Source organism: Lissotriton helveticus, chromosome 2_1 (genome assembly GCF_964261635.1).
Source record: "Lissotriton helveticus chromosome 2_1, aLisHel1.1, whole genome shotgun sequence".
Classification (NCBI taxonomy): domain Eukaryota; kingdom Metazoa; phylum Chordata; class Amphibia; order Caudata; family Salamandridae; genus Lissotriton; species Lissotriton helveticus.
The window spans coordinates 1222809252-1222830544 of record NC_136059.1 but is presented as its reverse complement, the minus strand read 5'-3'; the positions used below and the strand labels follow the sequence as shown (position 1 = coordinate 1222830544).

General features: G+C 47.2%; 1 protein-coding gene across 1 annotated transcript in view; it reads left to right on the top strand.

Moving 5' to 3' along the window:
* Positions 1 to 21293, top strand: part of EGF (epidermal growth factor) — a 627377-nt gene that overhangs the window by 453563 nt on the left and 152521 nt on the right. Inside the window, exon 18 of the mRNA XM_078677482.1 lies at positions 15276 to 15398. Within this exon, the coding sequence (XP_078533608.1) occupies positions 15276 to 15398 (123 nt within the window). The remainder of the gene's footprint in view (positions 1 to 15275; positions 15399 to 21293) is intronic.

Here is a 21293-nt window from a genome sequence, read left to right as displayed (position 1 = left end):
AAACCTTTCTCATTTAAAACAATTGCTTTGTTCCACTTTGCCCCATTTTCTGTTGCTGTGCATCAAGAGGGCATTACTGATGTGGATGAACGCAAACACCCATGTGTTTTGATTGAATGACGGATCTACAAAGATAGACATGCTGGGCTTTGTGTCAGTAACTAATGCTTAATTAAAGCCGACTCATAAACGGAAAAATGTGTTCATTTCTACAAAATGAAGCAATGCATTGCATGTCAGATGCAATGCACAGCAAACATCCAGGGCCCTATTTATTCCCAAGTCACGCAGTGCAGCGTAGCAAGTCACCTTGCTGCGCTGCACTGCTTAACAGGGAAATGGTAGGCATGCACCGTATTTAAGACAATACAGTGCATTTCTGCCTTTTTTCCTGTGCTGGTGCCCTTTAGCTCCCTTATGCCAATGCAGACTCCCTTGCACCATAGTGCAAGGGTGCCTGCGTTGTAAGGAGGATTGTTTTTGTGCAAATCCAAATTCCATGGATGTTGCATGGGAACACCCATGCAACGCCCATGGAAAGGCCTCCCTGGCGCAGAGTAATGCAACCCAGCCATCTGCGCTGCATTGCATTATTCCAAAAAACACAGTTGATGGACAGAATGTAGAACAATGTCATACATTCACCCCAGTACAAGGATCTGGGCCTAAATCCATCGTTTTTTTGCACTCCACACCACCCTGGGTTAGACACTGGCTATATGATATATAAATCAACATTTATGAAGCCACTCAGGGCCACGAAAGGCGGCCTTGCGTAGCTTCATAAATCTCATTTTTAATTTGCGTCGCTCTTTCACCAGGTCGCGTGAGCAGAAGGGCTCATAAATATACACCCCAATGTGTGGGACCTTCTGAGTTTGTCTAAGCATAGGAAGCTCGACTGGAAGTGTACATCTCCAGTACAAATCCTATCCTTAATACCACACAGTCACCTTTGCAACATTGTGAGGGTATACCGTGCACAAGGAAGGCTGTTTCTATAGAGCTGCACTCTGTTTTCCTCCTTGCCTAGCACAGTGCAGCAAATTTGGATGCTGCGCTACTTGAAAAAATGGTAAATCTGGGCCTTTGTTTCTTGCCACATACTTCCAGAGTGAGGCTTAAAATTAGGGGTTGGAGGAACTGGCAGAATTTTACTCTGCAGAATACTGCGAAGTTACATAAAATCTCTGCAAGATTCTATGGAGATCCGCCCACTCCTAGTTCTATAGTAATAGATGTGCATGGAGCACAGCCTGGCACTGAGTGCCGTAGTAACATGTGTTCATAAAGTGCTCCTTTTCATTAGGAACTATAGTAATATATGTTTATGTAGCACTGCAGTAATGCCTGCCGTAGAGTTCAGCTTGGAGTTAGGTGCTATAACAACAGCCGCCATGCTGTGCTCCTGGGCAGACACCACACAGGCCCACAATCCTGTATCACTTGCAGGTTCTGTCTGCTCAGCAGTGGCGGATCTTCCATGGGGGCCTTTGGGCGCCGCCCCCCTGCTTTCTCGCCGTGCGAGAAGGCAGAAACAAATAGTAGAGAACTACCATTTGTTTCTGCCTTCTAGCACGACGAGAAAGCAGAAGTTCCGGTTGGGAGAGTGGGAGGGGTTACTCGAGGGCAGGGGGGAGTGGCGTTCCCAATGTTGTTAATACTGTCTGTTTGGGAAGCCTGAGAGGCTGTCCAAACAGACAGTATTAACTGTATTTAGAACAGTGGGCAAGCCGCTCCCCCCTGCCCTCGAGTAACCCCTCCCACTCTCCCTGCTCTCTGTATGCTGCAGCATACAAGAAATGACGTGGTGTTGGGGCAGCCGGCCGAACCAATCACAGCGCTGTGCTGTGGTGGAGGGAGGCTGCCTGCAGCCTTCCTGCGTGACGACATCGAGCACCATGGGAGTTAAACAGGACGGCGGGAGTCTGCTGGAGTCCGAGTCGGAACTTGAAGGCGGGAACTTGGGAAGGTATAGGTAAGTTAAGTAAAAGTTTATTATTGACTTTTCATTTCATTTCAAAAATCTTTATTTCGATCACTGATCATAAAAGAATACATAACAGTATATACAATTAAAAACTTATTAAACCAAAGTGATCCGATAGTTAAGATATTTGAGTTTAAATACATATAAGACAATAGATACAAATCGATTTGATAGGGAGCGTTATACCAGTCTTTTCATAGCTCGGCTGCGGGTAAACCAGAGTGATGTTAAAAATTTTGAAATTGCAAAAACCACAGTGGGAGAAAGATCTGTTTTTAAAACTCTGTAGGCAGTTTGGTAAGATCTAAAACCCAGGTTCCTGAGCAGCGGTACTAGCCAGTATTTCCTGCTCCGCTCGTAGCCTTTGCAGAAAAAGACAGCATGCGCGTCATCCTCCTTCGGGTGCGCACACATTGGGCAGGATGATACAGTGGAGCACGATTTCCAGGACGCTGTGAATGAAGCTAGTGGGAGGCAACCATATCGCCACTGTAGGAACAGTTTCCTCGTTAGTGGAGGAAATATCTCGTCTAAAGTTCTTTCGAGGAAATATGAGTCTTTCACTTTCAGAAATAAATTTGTCAAGGACCCCTCACGAGTGCTGTTGGTAGCTCTTGTGAGCATCAGAGCATAGTGAGCACTCGCAATTACCTTTTTTGGAATCCTGGTACATGAGTTGGAAGGGTCCGACCATAATTCCGGGTAGCCCAATTCCTCGAACCTCCTCTTTACATACATTAGCCACGGAATCTTCTTTATATTCCGTAGTTCCAGGAATTCCTGTAATTCCTCTCTATAGTTTACGAGATCTGGGCTGCTCCACAAGCGCCTCCAAAAGGTTAAGGGTTTGAGTCCTAGCTCCTCTGTTATGGGTTTGATTCCCAGATCTAATCTAAGGGGTAGTAAAGGAGTGCTCTGGGGGAGGGCAGCTACCTGTCTCAAGAATTTATTTTCAGTGGACTGTAGCTTTGAATATTGGATATGGCCCCACAGCTCACCCCCGTATATGACCCCCGCCCTGGCTTGTGTTTTGTATATATGAATAATTGGGGTTAATGGACGATGGCGTGATTTGTTTGCTAGGCGCAGAGTGCCACCTGCCAACTGTGCCAGTTTGATGGTCACTTTGGCCTGGTGCGACGTCCAAGTTAGATGTTCATTTATAGTAATCCCCAAGTATTCAATATTATGCACTCGTTCTAACTGGGTGGTGCCTAGCATGGGTGGTGTTCGATTTCGGGATTTGGGATTTAAAATCATAAACTTTGTTTTTTGTGGGTTTATTTCCAATCCCCGGTCAGAGCAAAAATCTAAGTAGCCATCCAAGATGCGTTGGATCCCCATCGGGGATTTAGACAGCAACAGGGTGTCATCTGCAAACATAATTGCAGGCACCCTGTTGCCAGTCAGCTTTGGAGCATCGGAATTGGCAATCCTATTTAGGTGAGCAACAACCCCGTTCACAAAGATGCAAAACAGGGTGGGTGCAAGCACACACCCCTGTCTCACACCCCTGCGAACGGGAAACCTTTCGGTTAGTTTGCCACCTTTGCCACATCTTACGCGGGCATAGTTGTTGGAATGAAGTCTCATCAGGATTGCCAATATATCCGCAGGGACTTTCAATTCTTCCATGACTTTCCACAACCTTGCTCTGGGCACTAAATCGAAGGCGGCACGTAAGTCTACAAAGATGGTGTATAAACTGCCGCCCTCGATTACCGCTGTTCTCCAATAGAGAAGGTGTAGCCTAAAGATTTGGTCTGTTGTGGATACTCCCTCCCTAAATCCTGCCTGATACTGAGAAAGGATGTTCATCTCTTCAGTCCACGCCTGCAGACGATTCAGGATCAGTCTGCCAAAGAGTTTCTGCGATATGTCAATCAGACTGATGGGCCGATAGTTGGAAGGGAGCAGGGGGGATCCCTTTTTATAAATTGGGACTACCTCTGCTCCCCTCCAAGTATCAGGCACCGTCATCCCCCCCCAAATGGCATTGAATATTAATGTAAGGTACGGTGCCCATATCCCTGGTTCCTGTTTAAACAGGTCCCCCGGGACCCCGTCCAGGCCCGGTGCTTTTCCGGCAGCTAGCCCTTTAATGGCCTCTCTCACCTCCTTCTCAGTAATGGGGACATCTGGGGGGCAGGATATAGTTGAAGCTCCCACACTGTTTGATTCCCAACCACCCTCCACGTACAATGCTTCAAAGTGGGCCTGCCATACAGGGGGGGCAATATTGGGCTCAATTGCGGAGGATAAGTCCTCCGTGCCATTCGCCACTATGCACCAAAATTTTCGGGAGTCTCTAGTTGCCAGTGCTTTAGCGAGGTTCTCCCAGTAATCCGAGTCCCATTCCGCCCTCGCGTTTACCAAAAGGGATTTATACTTTTTCCTCCTAGCGCGGATTTCTTCCCTTAATAGCAGATAACAAGTGGGCCTTTGCCTCCCTACACGTGCCATTATACCAGGAGGTTTTCGGCTTATGGGCATTCCTTTTCCCTGTGGTTATGAACAAATCCTGTTCTAGAGAGGCAATGATGCTATTATGTATTTGTGCTAACTCTCCTCTAGTGTCTTCATCTTGGTCTTTGGTTCCTAGATGGAAGGCATTCTCCAACAGGGGAATTAACCTTTCGTATAGGCGGGGTATACTATCCGTGCTGTTCACCAACTTCTCCCACTTCACTTTCCTGCGGTTGTGTTCAAGTAGAAGGCCCGTCTTTTCTTTGCCCGGTCCCTGCGATGTGTCCTCCCTCCCAGTAAGTGAGTATAACACTTCCAAGGAGTTGTGGTCGCTATCTGTTCTTGGGCAAACTTTGAAGTCGACTATTGCAGGCCACATAAACGTTTTGACCATAATATAATCGAGTCTGGACTCACTACCAACTTTATTGTAGGTAGGATTACTAGGTATGTCCGATTTGCAACGGCCATTGCACGCCCTAAAACCGAAATTGAGCGTAAATGCATTTATCTGCAGGGCTAGGGGAGTCCAAGCCCTTGGGGGTGGTGCCGCCGTCTCTGGTATAAACCAACATGAATCTTCGTCTAAAGAAGGACCATCGCGTAGTCCAGGCAGAGGTTCATAATGAGAGTTGAAATCGCCCCCAACCAGACAGGCAAGTTCAAATGGAATGCCCTCTAGGAAACTAGCTAACTCGTCCACAGTACTTGACTCTTTATGCATCTGTGTCGGCCTTGAATAGATATTAATCACTAATAGCTTCTTAGAGTCTGGCCATTCAAGTAGGACAGCCAGTAAATCGTCCGAAGCAGTCTCTGAGTAGGTAGCTTGGCAACCTAGGTCCGTTGCTACCGCTATCATTAGTCCCCCAGAAGGCCTACCCCTACCCCCCCATTTGGCTGCTTTGAAGAAGGAGGCAAAACCCGGTAATTCTATCTCTTCACGCGCCCATGTTTCTTGGAGGAGTAATAGATTTTTGGATCCAATATAAGAACCCCACTCAGGACAGTCCAACTTGTTGGAGAGCCCCGCCACATTCCAGGAGATGGTTGTTATAACTGTCGATTGGTTGTGTAGAGGACTAGTAGGAACCAAGTTGGTATCAGTAGACTCAGGGTGTACCCTTAAATTTAAGATAGGTTGGTTCTTACCCAGTAGTCTAATAGCAGGTGGTGGGAAGGGGTGCACCATACTTGTGGTCGGGCTAAGTTCAACTATGCTAGCTGCCCTAAGATCTGAATCGGGAGCTTTGGGTGATGGTAGCAGGTGAATGGTCTGGAGATGGTCTGAAGATGTACTGATGTCGAGTGGGGGAGTTGCACAGGCATCGTTCCCCGGTTCGACCACCTGTCAATCTACCGATTCTAAGCTACTGTAGCGATTCTGTATGGGTAAATAGGCAGGGTAGTGAGTTCTATATGGCCCGGGAATTCCCCTATTGTATCCACCACCCCCCCTCCTCCTCCTGGTAACGATTTCCCAGCCAGCCTCATCCCCAGAGCTAGGGAAGTACTCTCTGGTTCTTTCCCTATGAGATGGATAGTTATTGGTCTCCCTCCTCGTGGTGGTACTTTCCCAACCGGCCTCGTCCCCCCTGCTATGGAAGTACTCTCTGGATCTTTCCCTGTGTGACGGGTAATTATTTGTCTCCCTGGGGCAGTTTTCTCAACCCTCCAATAGCTCCTGGTGATGCCCCCATCTTAAATCCTCTGAGCTGTATGCGTCGGAGGGATAAAAAAAGGCAAGTGGAAGTGTTTGTATAGTACTGCCAAAGTCCTCGTCCGAAACATAAGAGCAGATGTATGCAGCTGAATTGGGGTCTCTAAAAGAAACCTGGATACAGTCTCCTCTTATAGATTTCCTGGTATGCCCCACCCAAGCTACTCTCTTGGTCGTGGCTATGTCACTCGCTGTTCCTCTCGGAAGTGGTCTATTAACCGAGAGCCAGTTTATCACTTTATTCTTAAGTGAGGTATTGACTTTTCTTAACTGAGAATCCAAGCCTGGTTCGTATGCTTTCACCACCGCTGAGCGCTGCACCACGGAACACAAAAAACCCACCTGCGTGGTCATCACGAACATAGCAACAAAACAAAGCCATTACATTTACGTCTCAGCCGCAGGGCTGCCTGCATTCGAATTTGGAAGCAGGGTTTTGAGGTTTACAGCAGCATGAAGTGTTGCGGATCCGTCAGGGGCCCATGTGTGGTTGGATTTATTTATATGTTCGCTTTAGACAGCAGGCCCGTTAGTTGGCTGTCATATGGACGTAATTTGGGCAGACAGGGCACGCGGTGGCCGTTCTCTAATGCTTACGAGGTATCTGTCGCATTTACAGACCCTGGGTGTACTGTGGCACTGGTTCAATCCGCACTCTGCTAACTGCAATAGTTGCGCAGTCCACTGCCCTCCCTCCATCCGGCATGTCACAGTCATAGCAAGGGTTTCCTTGGGTGCCCCTTCCAAAGGTAAAAGCCATATTTTAGATCACATTTCGATACACACGAGGACCCCAGTGAAAATGTGTGCGTGCCATGTCTCAAACTCCAAATAACTCTGCAACTAATATTGCGACCTCTCAGGAACTGAACATCGAAATTTAGCGCATGCTCACGAAAGCCATGCATAATATGAGTTGTAAATCATACACTGCTCAAGAAATAACTGCACACACCTCCTCCTTCTCATCTCTTGCGCAAACAGGCACAGTTTTTGAATGTGAGATTTTTGCGTCGTTATCTGATACTGGTTAATGAAGAAGTAGAAATATTTCTTTCCCAGCAGCCGGTATGCCGCTACCAGCGTCTTCTGCTGGCCCGGCTAAAACCACTTGTGGTGGTCAGGGCTTCACACAGCCAGAATTACCATAGTTAGAGATGGGCCAACAGCCCACGCATGAGCAAGGTTCCTGAAGCAACTGCCTTTGAAGGGGTGTTTGCATGAGAAAGTGTTTACAGTATCACACACCCCTATTAGGTAACTGCCATGTCAAACAACACTCCACAGCGCTGAGCCTTGCCACCTTCGATCATCTCTTCTGCTCTCCCCTCGATCGGTTTGTGCGCAGGATCTTTAAATGCCTGTTGTTGTGCAATTACGGCTTTGGCACGGCTGCCTGACATGTTTTTGCAAGGCATCGTGTAATTTTAATCACATATATGTAAAGAAGTACAAACGCCGTTATGAGTTTGTACAAGTACTTTTATTTAGGAGCGCCGGGGCTGGCTTTCCTAGCGGTCGGCGCCAGGGAAACAATATGGCCGCCTTCCACTTCCTCTGTTGTCACTTCCTGTTCCGCCTTGGAACAACTAGAGCGCTACCACATCTCCCCCCTTTAATCACAATAAACAAATTTACAAAAGTCTTACTTCCAGTCCATCTCATAGTCCTTGAATCTCTCCGGTACCTTAATTCTCCGTCCTGCTCGAGTTTCTCTTCTCTCACTCGTTCTCTCTCCTCCTGTAGTCTCTTGTTCCTTTCTCTCTCTCGCACCTTCCGCTTTCCCGTCCTTTGCCATCTTCTCACTCTCTTCTTCGCCTCTGCTCCTTCCTTCCGTAGTCTCTCTACTCACTCTTTCTTCACCTGCCGTTTGTCCTTCCGTTCCGTTCACTTACTCTCCTTGCCTTTCTCCACCTACACTTTCTCCATCCTCTATGACATTCTCCGTTCCTTCTTCCGCCTCATCTTCCCACTTCAGTATCTTGCTGCATTTGGCCATTCTGTCCATGGACCAAATCTTACCATCGCTCAGGAGAGCTGATCTAGCATAGGGCTCCACCACCTTGAGGGGAGGTGAGAACTTGCTCTCTCCTTTCTTCTTCATGATGGCTAGCTTCACCCTCACCCAATCACCTTTGTCTAGTTCTGTACTTTGAGTGTTCCGTCTTCTGTTGTAGTGTGCCGTGTAGACTTCCTGGGCTCTCTCTAAATTTTTCCTGACCACCGCCGGTGACCACTTACTCTGGACAATCAACTTCCTCCATGCTGCATTGTCTTTGGTGAAGGCCTCCCTGCCTCTTAAGATCTTGAAGGGGCTGTAGCCCGTGCTACCCGGTGTGATTCGGTATGCCCAAATCATCTTCTCCAGCTCCATTTCCCAATCCTTACCATCCTCAATGGCGGCCTGAATGGTGCCCATAATCACTCGATTAAAGCGTTCCACCTGGCCATTTCCCGCCGGGTGGTAGATCGGGGTGTGTTTCACTTCAATTCCGTTTCTGTTGGTGAAGGCAGTCCACTTTTCTGACGTGAACTGGGGTCCATTGTCGCAGGTGATGATCCTCGGGATGCCTTCGCTGACAAATGTGGTACGCAAAAACTTTATCACTGCCTCAGTATCCACTCGTTCCAAGACTTGTAGCTCGGGCCACTTGGAATACCTATCAATGGCAACAACCACGTACTTTTGAGTGCCCTCCTTGTTCAGGACCGGTCCCATTATGTCCACTGACAACATCTCCCACGGGCCCTCTGGAATTGGAAATCTTCCCAGCGGTGGCCTCAGCATGCTCTGAGCCTTTTCCGATTTTGCGCAAGACTCGCAAGAGCGCACGTGTCTTTCTACCTGCGCGTCGATGGCTGGCCACCAGTATGCCTGTCTGGCTAAGGCTTTCGTTTTTGTGATGCCCTGGTGCCTTTCATGCAGTAAGGACATCAACCGTTCCAAAATGTTCCTGGGCGGTACCACTTTGTCCCCTCGGAGTAAGAACATTGGGTTTTCAGCCAAAGACAGTTCCTCTCGGACCTCCCAGTATCTCTTCAGCTCCTCCTTTAAGTGTCTCTTCTCTGGCCAGCCATGAACAACATATCCTTTTACGGCCTCCAGGTCTGTGTCTTCCCTGTAGGCTTCTTCCCAGTCCTGGGCGCTTATTACCTCCTCAGTGTCCTGGATGGTGGCTACCACGTATCCTTCCCACTCTTGCCTTTCTTCATTCCTTGCCTCTTCCATGGCAGCTGCCCTACTTAGGAAGTCGGCCACTTTGTTCTGTGGCCCTGGAATGTGCTCGACTTCATAGACAAAATCCAATAGCCGTAGGGTCATCTTGGCGATCCTGGGTGTGGCGTGGTCATGTCCGCTTGATGTCAGGACGCGAACTAAGGGCTTGTGATCGGTTTTCACGAGAAACTTGGCACCCCACAAGTATTGCCTGAATTTTTCTACCGCCCAGACTACCGCCAGCATCTCTTTCTCCACCACACTGAACTTCTCCTCATTGGGCGATAACGAGCGGGAGGCGAAGCTGACGGTCGACATCTCTCCTGACTCCTCTCTCTGCATCAGTACCGCTCCTAGTCCTCGGTCACTGGCGTCTGTGGTGAGAATAGACTCAGCTTTGGGGTCAAATCCCTTGAGGGGAATGGCTGTACCCATTTCTTGCTTGAGCGCGTCGAACTCTTCTTGCTCCTCCTTTCCCCACTGAAACCTGTTCTTTTCCTTGAGCAGTTGTCGTATGTAGTGTGTCTTTGTTGCGAAATGGGGGATGAATTTGCTGTAATACTCGGCCATCCCTAGGAATGACCGAACATCTTCCTTCTTTTCCGGAGTGGGCGCTTCCATGATGGCTCTCATGTTCGTTTTCTTCGGAGTTATGCCTTGTCCACTCACCTCATGGCCGAGGTATGTGACCGACTGTACTCCCAAATTGCATTTCGTCCACTCGGCAGTCAACCCACTGTCTTGCAGTTTCTGTAGTACCTTGTGAAGTTTCACATTGTGATCTTGCCTCGACTTCCCCATTACCAGAATGTCATCCTGGAAGAAGAGGACATCCTTCAGGTCTTTCAGGAGTTTATGCATGATTTTCTGGAACACAGCCGCGGCGGAAGCTAGGCCGAAAGGCATCCTCACGAACTCATAGCACCCGAATGGTGTGATGAACGACGTGAGGTGGGTGCACGACGGATGAAGCTTAACCTGATGATAGGCCGACGAGAGGTCCACCGTGGAAAACCATGTGACGTCCTTCGTTTTTGCCAGCATCTCACTGATGCGCGGCAAGGGGAATTTGTCTATGACAATGTTTTTGTTTAACTCCCTTAAGTCCACGCAGAGACGCACCTTGCCGTTGGGCTTTTGGGCTACAACCAGGGGAGACAGCCACTCCGCGCTCTCTATCGCCCTGATGACTCCTTCCTTTTCCAACCTGTCCAGCTCTACTTGTACTGCCTCTCTGCTGCGGAACGGAATGTTCCTCACTTTGTGCACTACTGGTACTGCCCCTTCCTTCAGTTTGATGAGGTGCGTGTACTTGCCCAGCTCGCCAATCTGCCCGTTGAATACTTTGGGATATGTTTTCTTCCACAGCTGCACATCTTCCCTGACCTCCATATCCATGAGTAGGATTTTCTCTATGCCACCAGGGTTGAGCTGGATCCCCAAAGCTCCTTGGTCCTTCCAACTCAGCACGGACGGGCCTCTCTCCGCTACGTACAGCTTGCATTGCGCGTGGCGACCTCTAAATTCAAACAAGAGCGGGCAGTAGCCCAACATGGGGATCTTTTGTCCAGTGTACGTTACCGGTCTCACATCCATGGGTAGGAGTGTTTCTTTGATCCTCGCTGCAAAGTTGTCTTCCCATACCTGCCTCTGAACAATCGAGATGGGTGCTCCGCTGTCCGCGATCATCTCCAAGGGTATGCCCCCTATGTGCATGTCGAGTCGGGGCCTGTCTGTGTTGGAACCGTCCATCTCCAGAATTTGGACATCAATGTACAGGAATTCCTCCTCTTCACCTTTGTCGTCCTGATCACTGGAATCGTCTCTCTGATCTTGGTCTACCAATCGCACCACGGCATTCTTCGGTTTCCTGCGACACACCTTCTCGTAGTGTCCAAAGATGTTGCAGTAGGAACACCTGGCCTTGAAGGCGGGGCACGCCTTGTCGTTTCCCAGATGGGTGCTGCTACCACACCTGTAACACTGTTTTTTTTTTGTTTTGTGTGACTTGCTGTCCGCCTGTGACTTGGTGGAGAATTCAGCTCTATTTCCTCCTTGGGTTTTTCTCGTCTCATTTTGCCTCCACCGGTCGTTTCTATTAGGCGCCATTACTCTACACACCGCTTGTGCTTCCTGGGCGTCTCTCTTCGCTGCTTGAGCACACCTTTTCGATAGCTCTGCTTTCTTGACCATCGCCCAGATTTCTTTGAGTGGAGCGTCGCCATTCACCCACAACTTCTCCTGTATGTGGGCACTAGAGGTATGCATAATAATTTGGTCCCTGATGAGGTCATCATGCAGCCCTCCAAATTTGCACGTGATAGCCAACTTCCTCAGTGCTACAACGTATTCGTCAACAGACTCTCCGCTCTTCTGCTTCCTCTGAAAGAAGTTGAATCTATCAATGGCGACACACACAACAGGCCTGTAATGTGCGTCTAAGTCTTCGATAGCATGATCAAACACCTCCGTGTCCGCTGCGGCTCTTTCCCCTTTCACGATAGTGTCATAGATCCTGAGCCCTTCTGGACCTAAGTTATGGAGCAGGATCTTCTTTTTCCTCTTACTCGTGAAGGGTGTATCGCCTTCCTCTTCTAGCGCCTCCAGATAGTTAAGGAAGTACCTCTTCCAGTCCTCCCATTTTCTTTCCGGTTCTCCACTCTTCGTGAGAAATGGAACTAGCTGGGTGAGGGATGTGCTCTGGCTCGCCATGGCTTGGACGTTCCTCTTGGCTTTTGGTACAGAGACTGTTTGCCTGGATGGACTCCCTGGGGCGCCTTGCTCTCCTCCCTCGTCTTCTCTGTGTTCCCCCTCGCTGTCCTCTCCCAATCCACCCTCTGTGGTGAGAGATGCTGCTCTCGAGCTGCCTCCTGCCTTTGTACTCGATGGGCCTGCAGTCTCCGCCAGCGTGCGCCTCTGTTCTCTGTTTCTATGGCACTAGCAAGGGCTTGCAGTGGTGCTATGGGGCTTGGTACCTTGTTGTCTCCTCGTGGGTGTCTCCTGCCGCCTCGCTGTGCTCTCTGCCTTCTTCTGATGTTGTTTCTTTGTGCAGTAGCCTGTTCTGGGTTCTGGTGTCGGTGTGTGGCCCCTTTCTGGCTTGTGGTCGTCCTGGTGCTTTTTTCGCGCTTCTTTTCTACCTTGCCGGCTCCTCTGCCGCGCTCCGTGGTCGTTTTCCGCCTCACGCGATATGCGTGCGCACCGCAGGGGTCGCGTGAGCGTTCGGGTTCTTTACTCGTCCCGACTCGTCGCCATTGTAAAGAAGTACAAACGCCGTTATGAGTTTGTACAAGTACTTTTATTTAGGAGCGCCGGGGCTGGCTTTCCTAGCGGTCGGCGCAAGGGAAACAATATGGCCGCCTTCCACTTCCTCTGTTGTCACTTCCTGTTCCGCCTTGGAACAACTAGAGCGCTACCACAATATACATTACTTGCTGCCAGAAAACAAAATTGTGAAGACCAATGGATGCTGCGGTTGTTTGCGAGGAGGCGCTCTGGCGTTCCTGCAGCTGTGGGTGTACGCAGCGCAAGGGCAGATTTACTGTTCTGTGAAACATCTCCTTCCTTCAAAGGGGCAGCTCGTTTTTCAAATCGAAGCAATATGCTGCTGCTACATGTACGATCATTGTTGGGGACACGGTTGGGGATTCTCGCACTTCTGCTGTTCAGTGGCGGTGTATATCAGGTATGACGATGAAGCATCGAGATACAATGCTATTTGTTGTTATGTGTGATGTAAAAGATTAATACCAGCAATAATACCATTTACATATGAAATTTACTGCTCCGATTTTAGACTCCCTGGTGTAAATTGTATTTTAACTGTGACAATTGTTCTTGCTGTGTCCAGCTAGTGGGGTCTGTGAGAGCAGCGACAGACAGGAGTGATATGCAAGGGCACAAGAAGAGGAAAACAAACAGGAGTGATATGTAATGACACGGGGAGAGCAAAAAAACCAGTAGTGATATGTAAGAGCACATGGAGAGGCAAAGGCACAGATGAGAGATATGTTAGGACACGGACAAAGGAAAGACACACAGGAGTGATATGTAAGGGCACAGGAGGAGCAAAGATACAGATGAGTCAGTGATATGTAAGGGCACAGGGGGAGCAAAGATACAGATGAGTCAGCGATATGTAAGGGCACTGGGAGAGCAAAGACACAGAGGAGTGATATGTAAGGGCACAGGGAGAGCAAAGACACACATACTGAATAAGCAGCTACCTATGTTATATGACATCTCTTTATTAATGTAATAACTGCACTTTCACAATTGCTTTATTAACCTTCCAGCTTTCTCAAATTTGCTTGAAAATGCACCATTTGTCCACTCTTTTTTCAAAATGTTCTCCCCCGAACCCTCCGTAAGTTGTTCCGGCTTGCTCGCTACGCTCGCTGCGGTGCATTAGGACAATATAATAACGCCTCACCACTTTCAAATGTCACCAGCCGCCACTGCTGCTCAGCCCCGGGAGCCATCGCTCCTAGACTTCTGCTTCGGCAGCAGTTCAGGCTCACCTTCTGCCCATTGTACCTGAGATGCCATCCTGAATAGAGGTCATAAGAGAACACCTATGTTCAGATGCATTTTCATTCTGGAGAATTGCGTACGGAGACGTAGCGTGGCTGCTATTCACCGCTGAGCTGTCCTTGGTAACTAGGCAATGGAGATTTTCTCGAGTGGAGAGGTGGCAACAGGGGGTGTCTCTCCCCCACCCCTCCAGCAATGCATCTGGAAGAAGCCTGGTGAAGGCTAAGTGCGAGAGTCCTATCTCGTGCGGGGTCAAAGGGGGTATAGGTAGCGTCTACTGTTGGTGCTCACTGTCTGCAGCTGAGAGGGTGAGAAGTCTTATGTCCTGTGTCCAAACTTCCAAACCTCTGGCATGACACCAGTCCAAAGCCACTCTTAGGCACAGCAGCGTGAATGTTGAGGCAGGACAGCAGCCAACATTTGTGTCAGGATTGAAGCACAGTTTCACATCTCCTGCAGTGCTGCACTACAAAGTGAAAGCTGAGACTGGACAGCAGAAGACTTTCAAACCTTTGGAAGTGTGTGTTCGTGACTCAGTTATGGAGAGAATACTCAGAGGATGGAACTCCATAGGTTGGTTCTCAGTTGGCCGCTTGTACTCACCGGTGCTGGCTGTTGTCACCACATGGCTACATATGCTGCAGGCAGCCTTATGGTGACAGGGATCACAAGAAGGACCAGTTCTTGATCTCTGATGATCCCAGCTGATCTAACTGGTTCTTCATTGTACTGTGCGGCGGCAGGTTGGGAGTCACTGTGTCTGAGCAGAGGAATGACTCGCTCTTTGGCTCATGCGCACTTGTTCTGAGCATATCCTGGTGCAGCACTCAACAAGCTCTGAGCATGCACATTATGTGCTCTGTCTGAAACCTGCAGGACTTGTGAAGGGGTCGTTGGGAGAGGGGAGCAGAATGCGCTGTCTGCCCAAAATGAGAAACGGACACCAGTGTTAGATGGCACAGCTGAAACTAACTTGACGTATGGCAGAGTGGAGTTTACCGACCACCACTACTTAAAATCCTTCTATTGGCTTTTGGGTCCATCCAGGATCCCTCTATACACTTAAGGCATATACAGTTTCTACCTCATTTCCTTCAGGAACAGAAGACAGGAGGTTATAAATCCAAAATGAAGACGAGCATATGTTTATAGTACGCCTTAATGCATTTATACAAACTCTGTAGCAACTTCTGTTAACAATGCAATACCTTCTAATATAATTGATATTTTATAAAAATCAGATTTTATTTCTAGGATGTAATTAAAATATTTTACTGTATTTTAGAGCCTTGTGCTTTAAACTTACTGGGATCAATTAATTTTTTTGATTGTGATCTGTTTACATTTATCAGATATTGATGAGTGTGAACTAGGAACACACACGTGTACGAAAGATGCAGTATGCACCAATACAGAAGGCAGTTACACCTGCACTTGTTCTGGCGGGATGCTCAGAATTGGAGAATATTGTAAAGGTAAGATTTCATTGAAAAATTTTTGTTTGGGGATTGGTGGGAGCGAAAAGTTAGTTCTGGTATACTGAACATCTTCAATGTTTAACAAATGATGAATTAATCAGGCACTTTAGATTAATGAATAATGGGGCCCATTAGGATAGCGGGCGGATCTCCCCCGCTGGGCCGGAGGTAGCCAACACTGGCCCGGCGGGGGCGATTCACCTACCATCCTTGCCTGATTGACCCCTGCCATATTAATATGGCTGGCGGGTCCGCGGCGGACGGAAATACCGTCCGCCGCTTTTCCGCCGCCATGGAAAGGCATGCGGTGTCTGGTTTTGGGGGCCCGTTGCGGGCCCCCACGGTGTCAAGGATGGAGGGGGCACATGGGGGTACCTATGGTACCCCCCTCATTGCCATGCACTACGTGGCAAGCACCACGTGGTGCCTGCCATGTAGTGCATGGCAGTGATGTGCGCACTCCTATTGCATTGCGTGCCGGTCTGCAGCCAGTTGATCCACCCGCAATGTAATAGGCCCAGGATGCGCCCGCCAGTGTGGCGGGCACATCATAATATGTATTGCAGGTCCACCGCAACTTCGGCGGTTGGTCCCTGGCTCCGTTGCAATAGGGGGCTGACTTTGTCCGCCCACCATCGTAATGGACCCCATAGTGTTTTCACTCAGCACAAATTGTGATGCTCTAATACTATGTTAATGATGTGGTTCCTTCCTTCTAGAGATGATGCACTTTGATCTCAATCATGTAGTTATGTTTTGTGGAGAAGCATGGCTCAGTGGTTAGAGGCGGCAGACCCGGAAGCTGAGATCGGCCGTGGACCAAGGTTCGATTCCCCGCCTCGGCGGGTCTCGGGCTCAAAATTCCACGGACTCGACAATTCTCGCTCCGGTGTCTACTCGACTCACGGGGTCACACTCTGCGACTCTGGGCAATAGCTTGCTTAATCTCCACTACGGCCCCTCGCGGCGGGATGCCTGGCTTTCACCTTGTGGATACCCTGCTGGGGTATCTCACAGGGGAATACCAGGACGGGTTCCCTAAGCAAGCGCCTTGAGACCCCTGGGTGATTCGTGCGCTATATAAATCGAAATACATTTACATTTACATTTAGCAATGAGGTCAGAAAATGAAAACCAAAAATATAAACATAGATCAATCACTTCTCCTTAGGCTGTGGATAAAGGGAAATATATTTCTTTTTATTGTTTTATTAAAACTAAAACAGTATAGCGCAAATGTATTTAGCAGTGCCGATTACCTCACAGAAGCACTTACTACACAGTCATCCAATAAAGACAAAAGAAAAGACATCACATTAGAATACTCCACAGTGTGGATTGTCACAATCAGAGAGATTGAGGAAGTGAAACTTGGAAATACAACAAACATTGCCCCATATCCTCTTATGCTTACTTGGACAACCCAGTGTTTTATAGATAGCGTCTTCAGCCAATGCACAATGATCCATCCCTTGTACCCACTCTGCCACTGTAGGTGGAGCAGGTGCTCGCTAATCTGGAGCAATATCTCTCTTCGCCACCAAGAAGCCAACGTGAAGGAAATATACTTCTTGCTCATAGCATCACATATTGGGCCATATTACCAAGGTGAAGTATCGCCGCTTTTTCGGCGAATTGTGCCGAGAAAGCGGCGATACTTCTAGCGCCCTATTAACAAGGGCATGCAAACGCCTGCCTCAAGCCCACTTTGCATGTCAGCGAGAAACATCTCTAATGACATGCAAAGTGGGCGTTCCCACGTCCAACCACATGTAAAATGTGGTTGGAGGTGGTAACACCGTATTACCAGGGCAGGCGTTGGGAGAAGGAGACCTGCGATAAACTCGTTTATCGCAGGACTCCCAACACCTGCTCTGATCAGGTGTTAGGCATTGATTACATGGGGGTGTGGATCATAAAGCTGAATCCACCCCCCCATATTATCAAGGCACACATTAGCGCGTGACAACAACGCTTGTTTTCACGCGCTAATGTTCCCTATCGCCGGATTTAATATCGCCTATGTGTTGCGCGTTGATAATGACGCGCTGACACAGCGATAAAATCCGGCGATAGGGAAATGTGCGATGTGCGTTTTTTAACGCACATCTTGGTAATATGGACCATTGTTTGTACTTTCAGTAGTGAAGGTAATATAAGAGTCCGATTCACAAAAAAGTAACTTTAGAAGCCATAGCCTTACACAAGATCATTTATTAATGCAGAAATCCCCTTCCCGTAATCTCCATCAAAATATGGTGGTGTTTGTTGCCTTTTTAGACCCAGTTTGCAAATTTACTCCAGCATTTTTTGCCACTAACTTTAGCTGTGCATTTTCCTGTGAAAAGTAATTCAGAATGCTTGCTGATACTCTCAGGATTTCTAGTTTGTGGGTTTTGATCCTATTCCTAATGGTCACCACTTGTCCATATCCCTTGATTCTCATGTTTGTACTTCTAACCCTAAACGTATAACAGTTGGAAAACCGCAGTAGTGCCAGATTTTCTGCAGTCACAAATGGGATTTCAAATCAGACATTTCCCCAGACCCTTATTCTAAAAATTTTCTGAATCAAGATTTAACTACTCAGACAATACGATTTGTAGGTGTAAAGGTTAATTACCATTGCAAACGTTTTGTAAATCAGGCCCTAGGTGGCTAAAGCTAAGTATATGTTTTAGGGAACATTCTCATATTGTCTTATTTCACCCTATAGTCTACAATAAATGTCACAACAAAATATTGATTGTCCACCTAAGTTTTAAGATTGTTCAGTCTATGCCCTTTGGACTCTTAAATAGTTGACTTGTTCTGTGGTAAAATCACCATTTCAGATGGTTCTTCATGCCAGAGAAATAAATCTTCTTGAAATCTAAATGTCCCTCCTGCTAGTTAGTGTTTATCAATCCAAACTGCTATAAGTTAGTTGTGCTGCTTAAGGGGCATCTGCCACATTACACAAGCTGTCCTGGATGATGAGGAGTGAAATCCCGAATCCGGTCATAGGATGCTTGTTTTCTGTCCAGGGAGGACCTGGCCTGGCAGTTTTGGCAGGAGTGTTCCCACTGGGTGCAGAGTCAAGACTGATTTGCATAGGGCTGGGTTCAATCTAGAATGGCATGGGGAGCAAACAAACGATGGATTTAGGCCCAGATCTCTGTACTGGGGTGAATGTATGACATTTTTCTGCATTCAGTCCATCAATTGTTCTTTTTGCATTTGTCACCCAGAGTGGGACGGGTATGCCCAGATGCGGGTCCGTGCTCTCCATGCCACTAGAGTCAAGCTATCCTGGCTGATGAGGGGTGAAACCCAGAAACTGGTAATAGGATGCTTGTTTCCAGTCCAGGGAGGACCTGGCCTGGGAAATATGGCTGGACTGTTCCCATTGGGCGCAGGGTCAAGGCTGATTTGTAATGGCTGGGTTCAAACTGGAATGGCATGGGGAGCAAAAAAACTATAGATTTAGGCCCAGATCTCTATCCTGTGGTAAATGTATGACATTGTTCTGCATTCTGTCTATCAACTGTTTTTTTGCATTTGTCACCCCGAGGGGGACGGGTATGCCCAGACGTGGGTCCAATGCTCTCCATGCCACTGGAGTCAAGCTATCCTGGCTGATGAGGGGTGAACCCCCGAAACTGGCCCTAGTACAATTGTTTCTAGTCCAGGGAGGACCTGGCCTGGCAGTTTGAGCAGAACTGTTCCCATTGGACGCAGTGCCAAGACTAATTTGCATATGGCTGGGTTCAAACTAGAATGGCATGGGGAGCAAAAAACGATAAATTTAGGCCCAGACCATTGTACTGGGGTGAATGTATGACATTGTGTTGCATTCTGTCCATCAATTGTTCTTTTTGCATTCAACAACTTATGGTGGCATAGTTTCTGGCCCGAAAACTGCCAGAATAAAATTGTCTGCACAGAAATGTTTACAAAATTCACACTAATCGCAAATGTAAGGAGAATAACACATTGTGCAAACAGGGCAGAAATAGCGGATTACACAGATTTTTACCAACACAAATGAGAGTCTAAGTCCTTTTAAGATAACCAGATTTGAATAACCACAATCAAACAAAGAAGAAGACTGCAACTAAGCAAGGAAGGCAAAGAATTGAAGGAGCTAAAAGAACCACCCTGCTTCGTATATACACATTTTTTTATTCACACCCTTAAAATCAAAGTTCCATGGCTAACACATTTTATAAACTCAGCACCAGTGTGATTCTCAACGAAAAATTTAGACCATACACAGAAAAATGTGTGAGAAAAACATTTAGCAGGTTCAATTCAAAACGTGAAAAAAACATTGCAAACAAGGGGCACCCAAATCATGTCCCAGTTTTACTAAAGCATTGCACCAGGTTTGCATCTATTTTATGGTGTATAACTGGCGCGAAGTGTATGGCCCAGATTTACTAAACCTTTGCGCCGGGTTTCCATCTCTCTAGTGACGCAAATCCAGCGCAAACATTCCGGATGAGATTTACTATCCAACGCAAAAGAGAATCAAAACAAAGGCAACTAATTCACACCCCGTATAGCATGTGTGAATTACATATTTATTTCAGGAGTACATTATCCATTTAACACTGACAATGTAAGTTGAAATGCTTAATCTATGCTATTAAAATAGCTGTTGCTGAACATGTTTAAGTGGATGAAGATGGCTACTGAAGGACAGACCACATAGTGGAAGAAAAATATTTATATTCAGGCAGTTGCTACTTCGCCCCTGAAAAGCTCCAAGTTTCAGTCTCTGAATTCAAAATTTGAAAGAATAGTCCTCAGTAGAAAAAGTTCAGACATTGGCTGTGGATCTTCCTCTGCTTGTAGATGACTGCTAAGGTTGGGAGGCAAGAACAAATGACACAAGTTAGAAAAAAGTCTTTCTTTATATAGTTTTCCCAGTCCTCTGATTAGAGATCTGGACGCGACCTGCCTTTCTCGCTTGAGGACTGGGTGGTTCAGATTTATTTCACTAAATCCTAAGGGGGTGGGTAAACAGGGAAGATCACTGTGTTAGATAGGGCAACGGGCTTAGCGAGGCTTGAGACTGCTATCTTGAGGGGTCGTCGAATGACAGGGAGAGGCAGGTTCAAGACATCCCACTGCAACATGGTTTATACATTTTATGACAATATATTTTTGAAGTGTTCTCAAATGTATTTTTAGAATCTGGAATCTGTAGTGAATACAGGAATTGTAGAGTTATTATGAATATTTCAGGCAATGCTGAGCAACTTGATTTTGACCGGCTCAAGTGGCATTCCTTTTTATAGGTGTAGCCTCACAATGTTATTTCCAATAGAGTAATTCTTCTAATCTAGTCAAGTTTTGACAGAGACCAATTTTTGCTCTGAACAGTTGAACTGCAAAGGGAGGTATATTTGTTTTGTAAACCCCTTTCATAGTAGGGTGGAGACCTAATGACTGAAAAAAGAAAGAAGTCAGTTGGAAGAGAGACATTGATGGAGAGAGGAACACATTACAAACATTTATGGAAGACAGATTAAATTAAAATGAAAGATTTCAGTATTTTATTGTTAAAACTATGAGTCAGATGTACTTAGCATTTTGCAGTTGCAAATCATGGGATTCTCAAAATCACAGGGTTTGCAACTGCAAGAGGACCATTTCTAATTTACAAAACCCATTTACGAGTTGGAAATGTTTTTCGGACTTGTAAAATGGATCAATGAACCATACAGAATTGCAATTTGGAAGGTACATGAAAGGGGCTTTCCTTTCAAGGTGCAATTTGTGACTGAATGTATTAATGGGTTGCAACTGAAATTCCAGTTGCAAACCATTGACTAGTTGCAGACCCCTCAAAGGAGGTGGTACCTGATGCGCAAAGGGTAAAGGAGAATATTTCCCCTAGGGGAA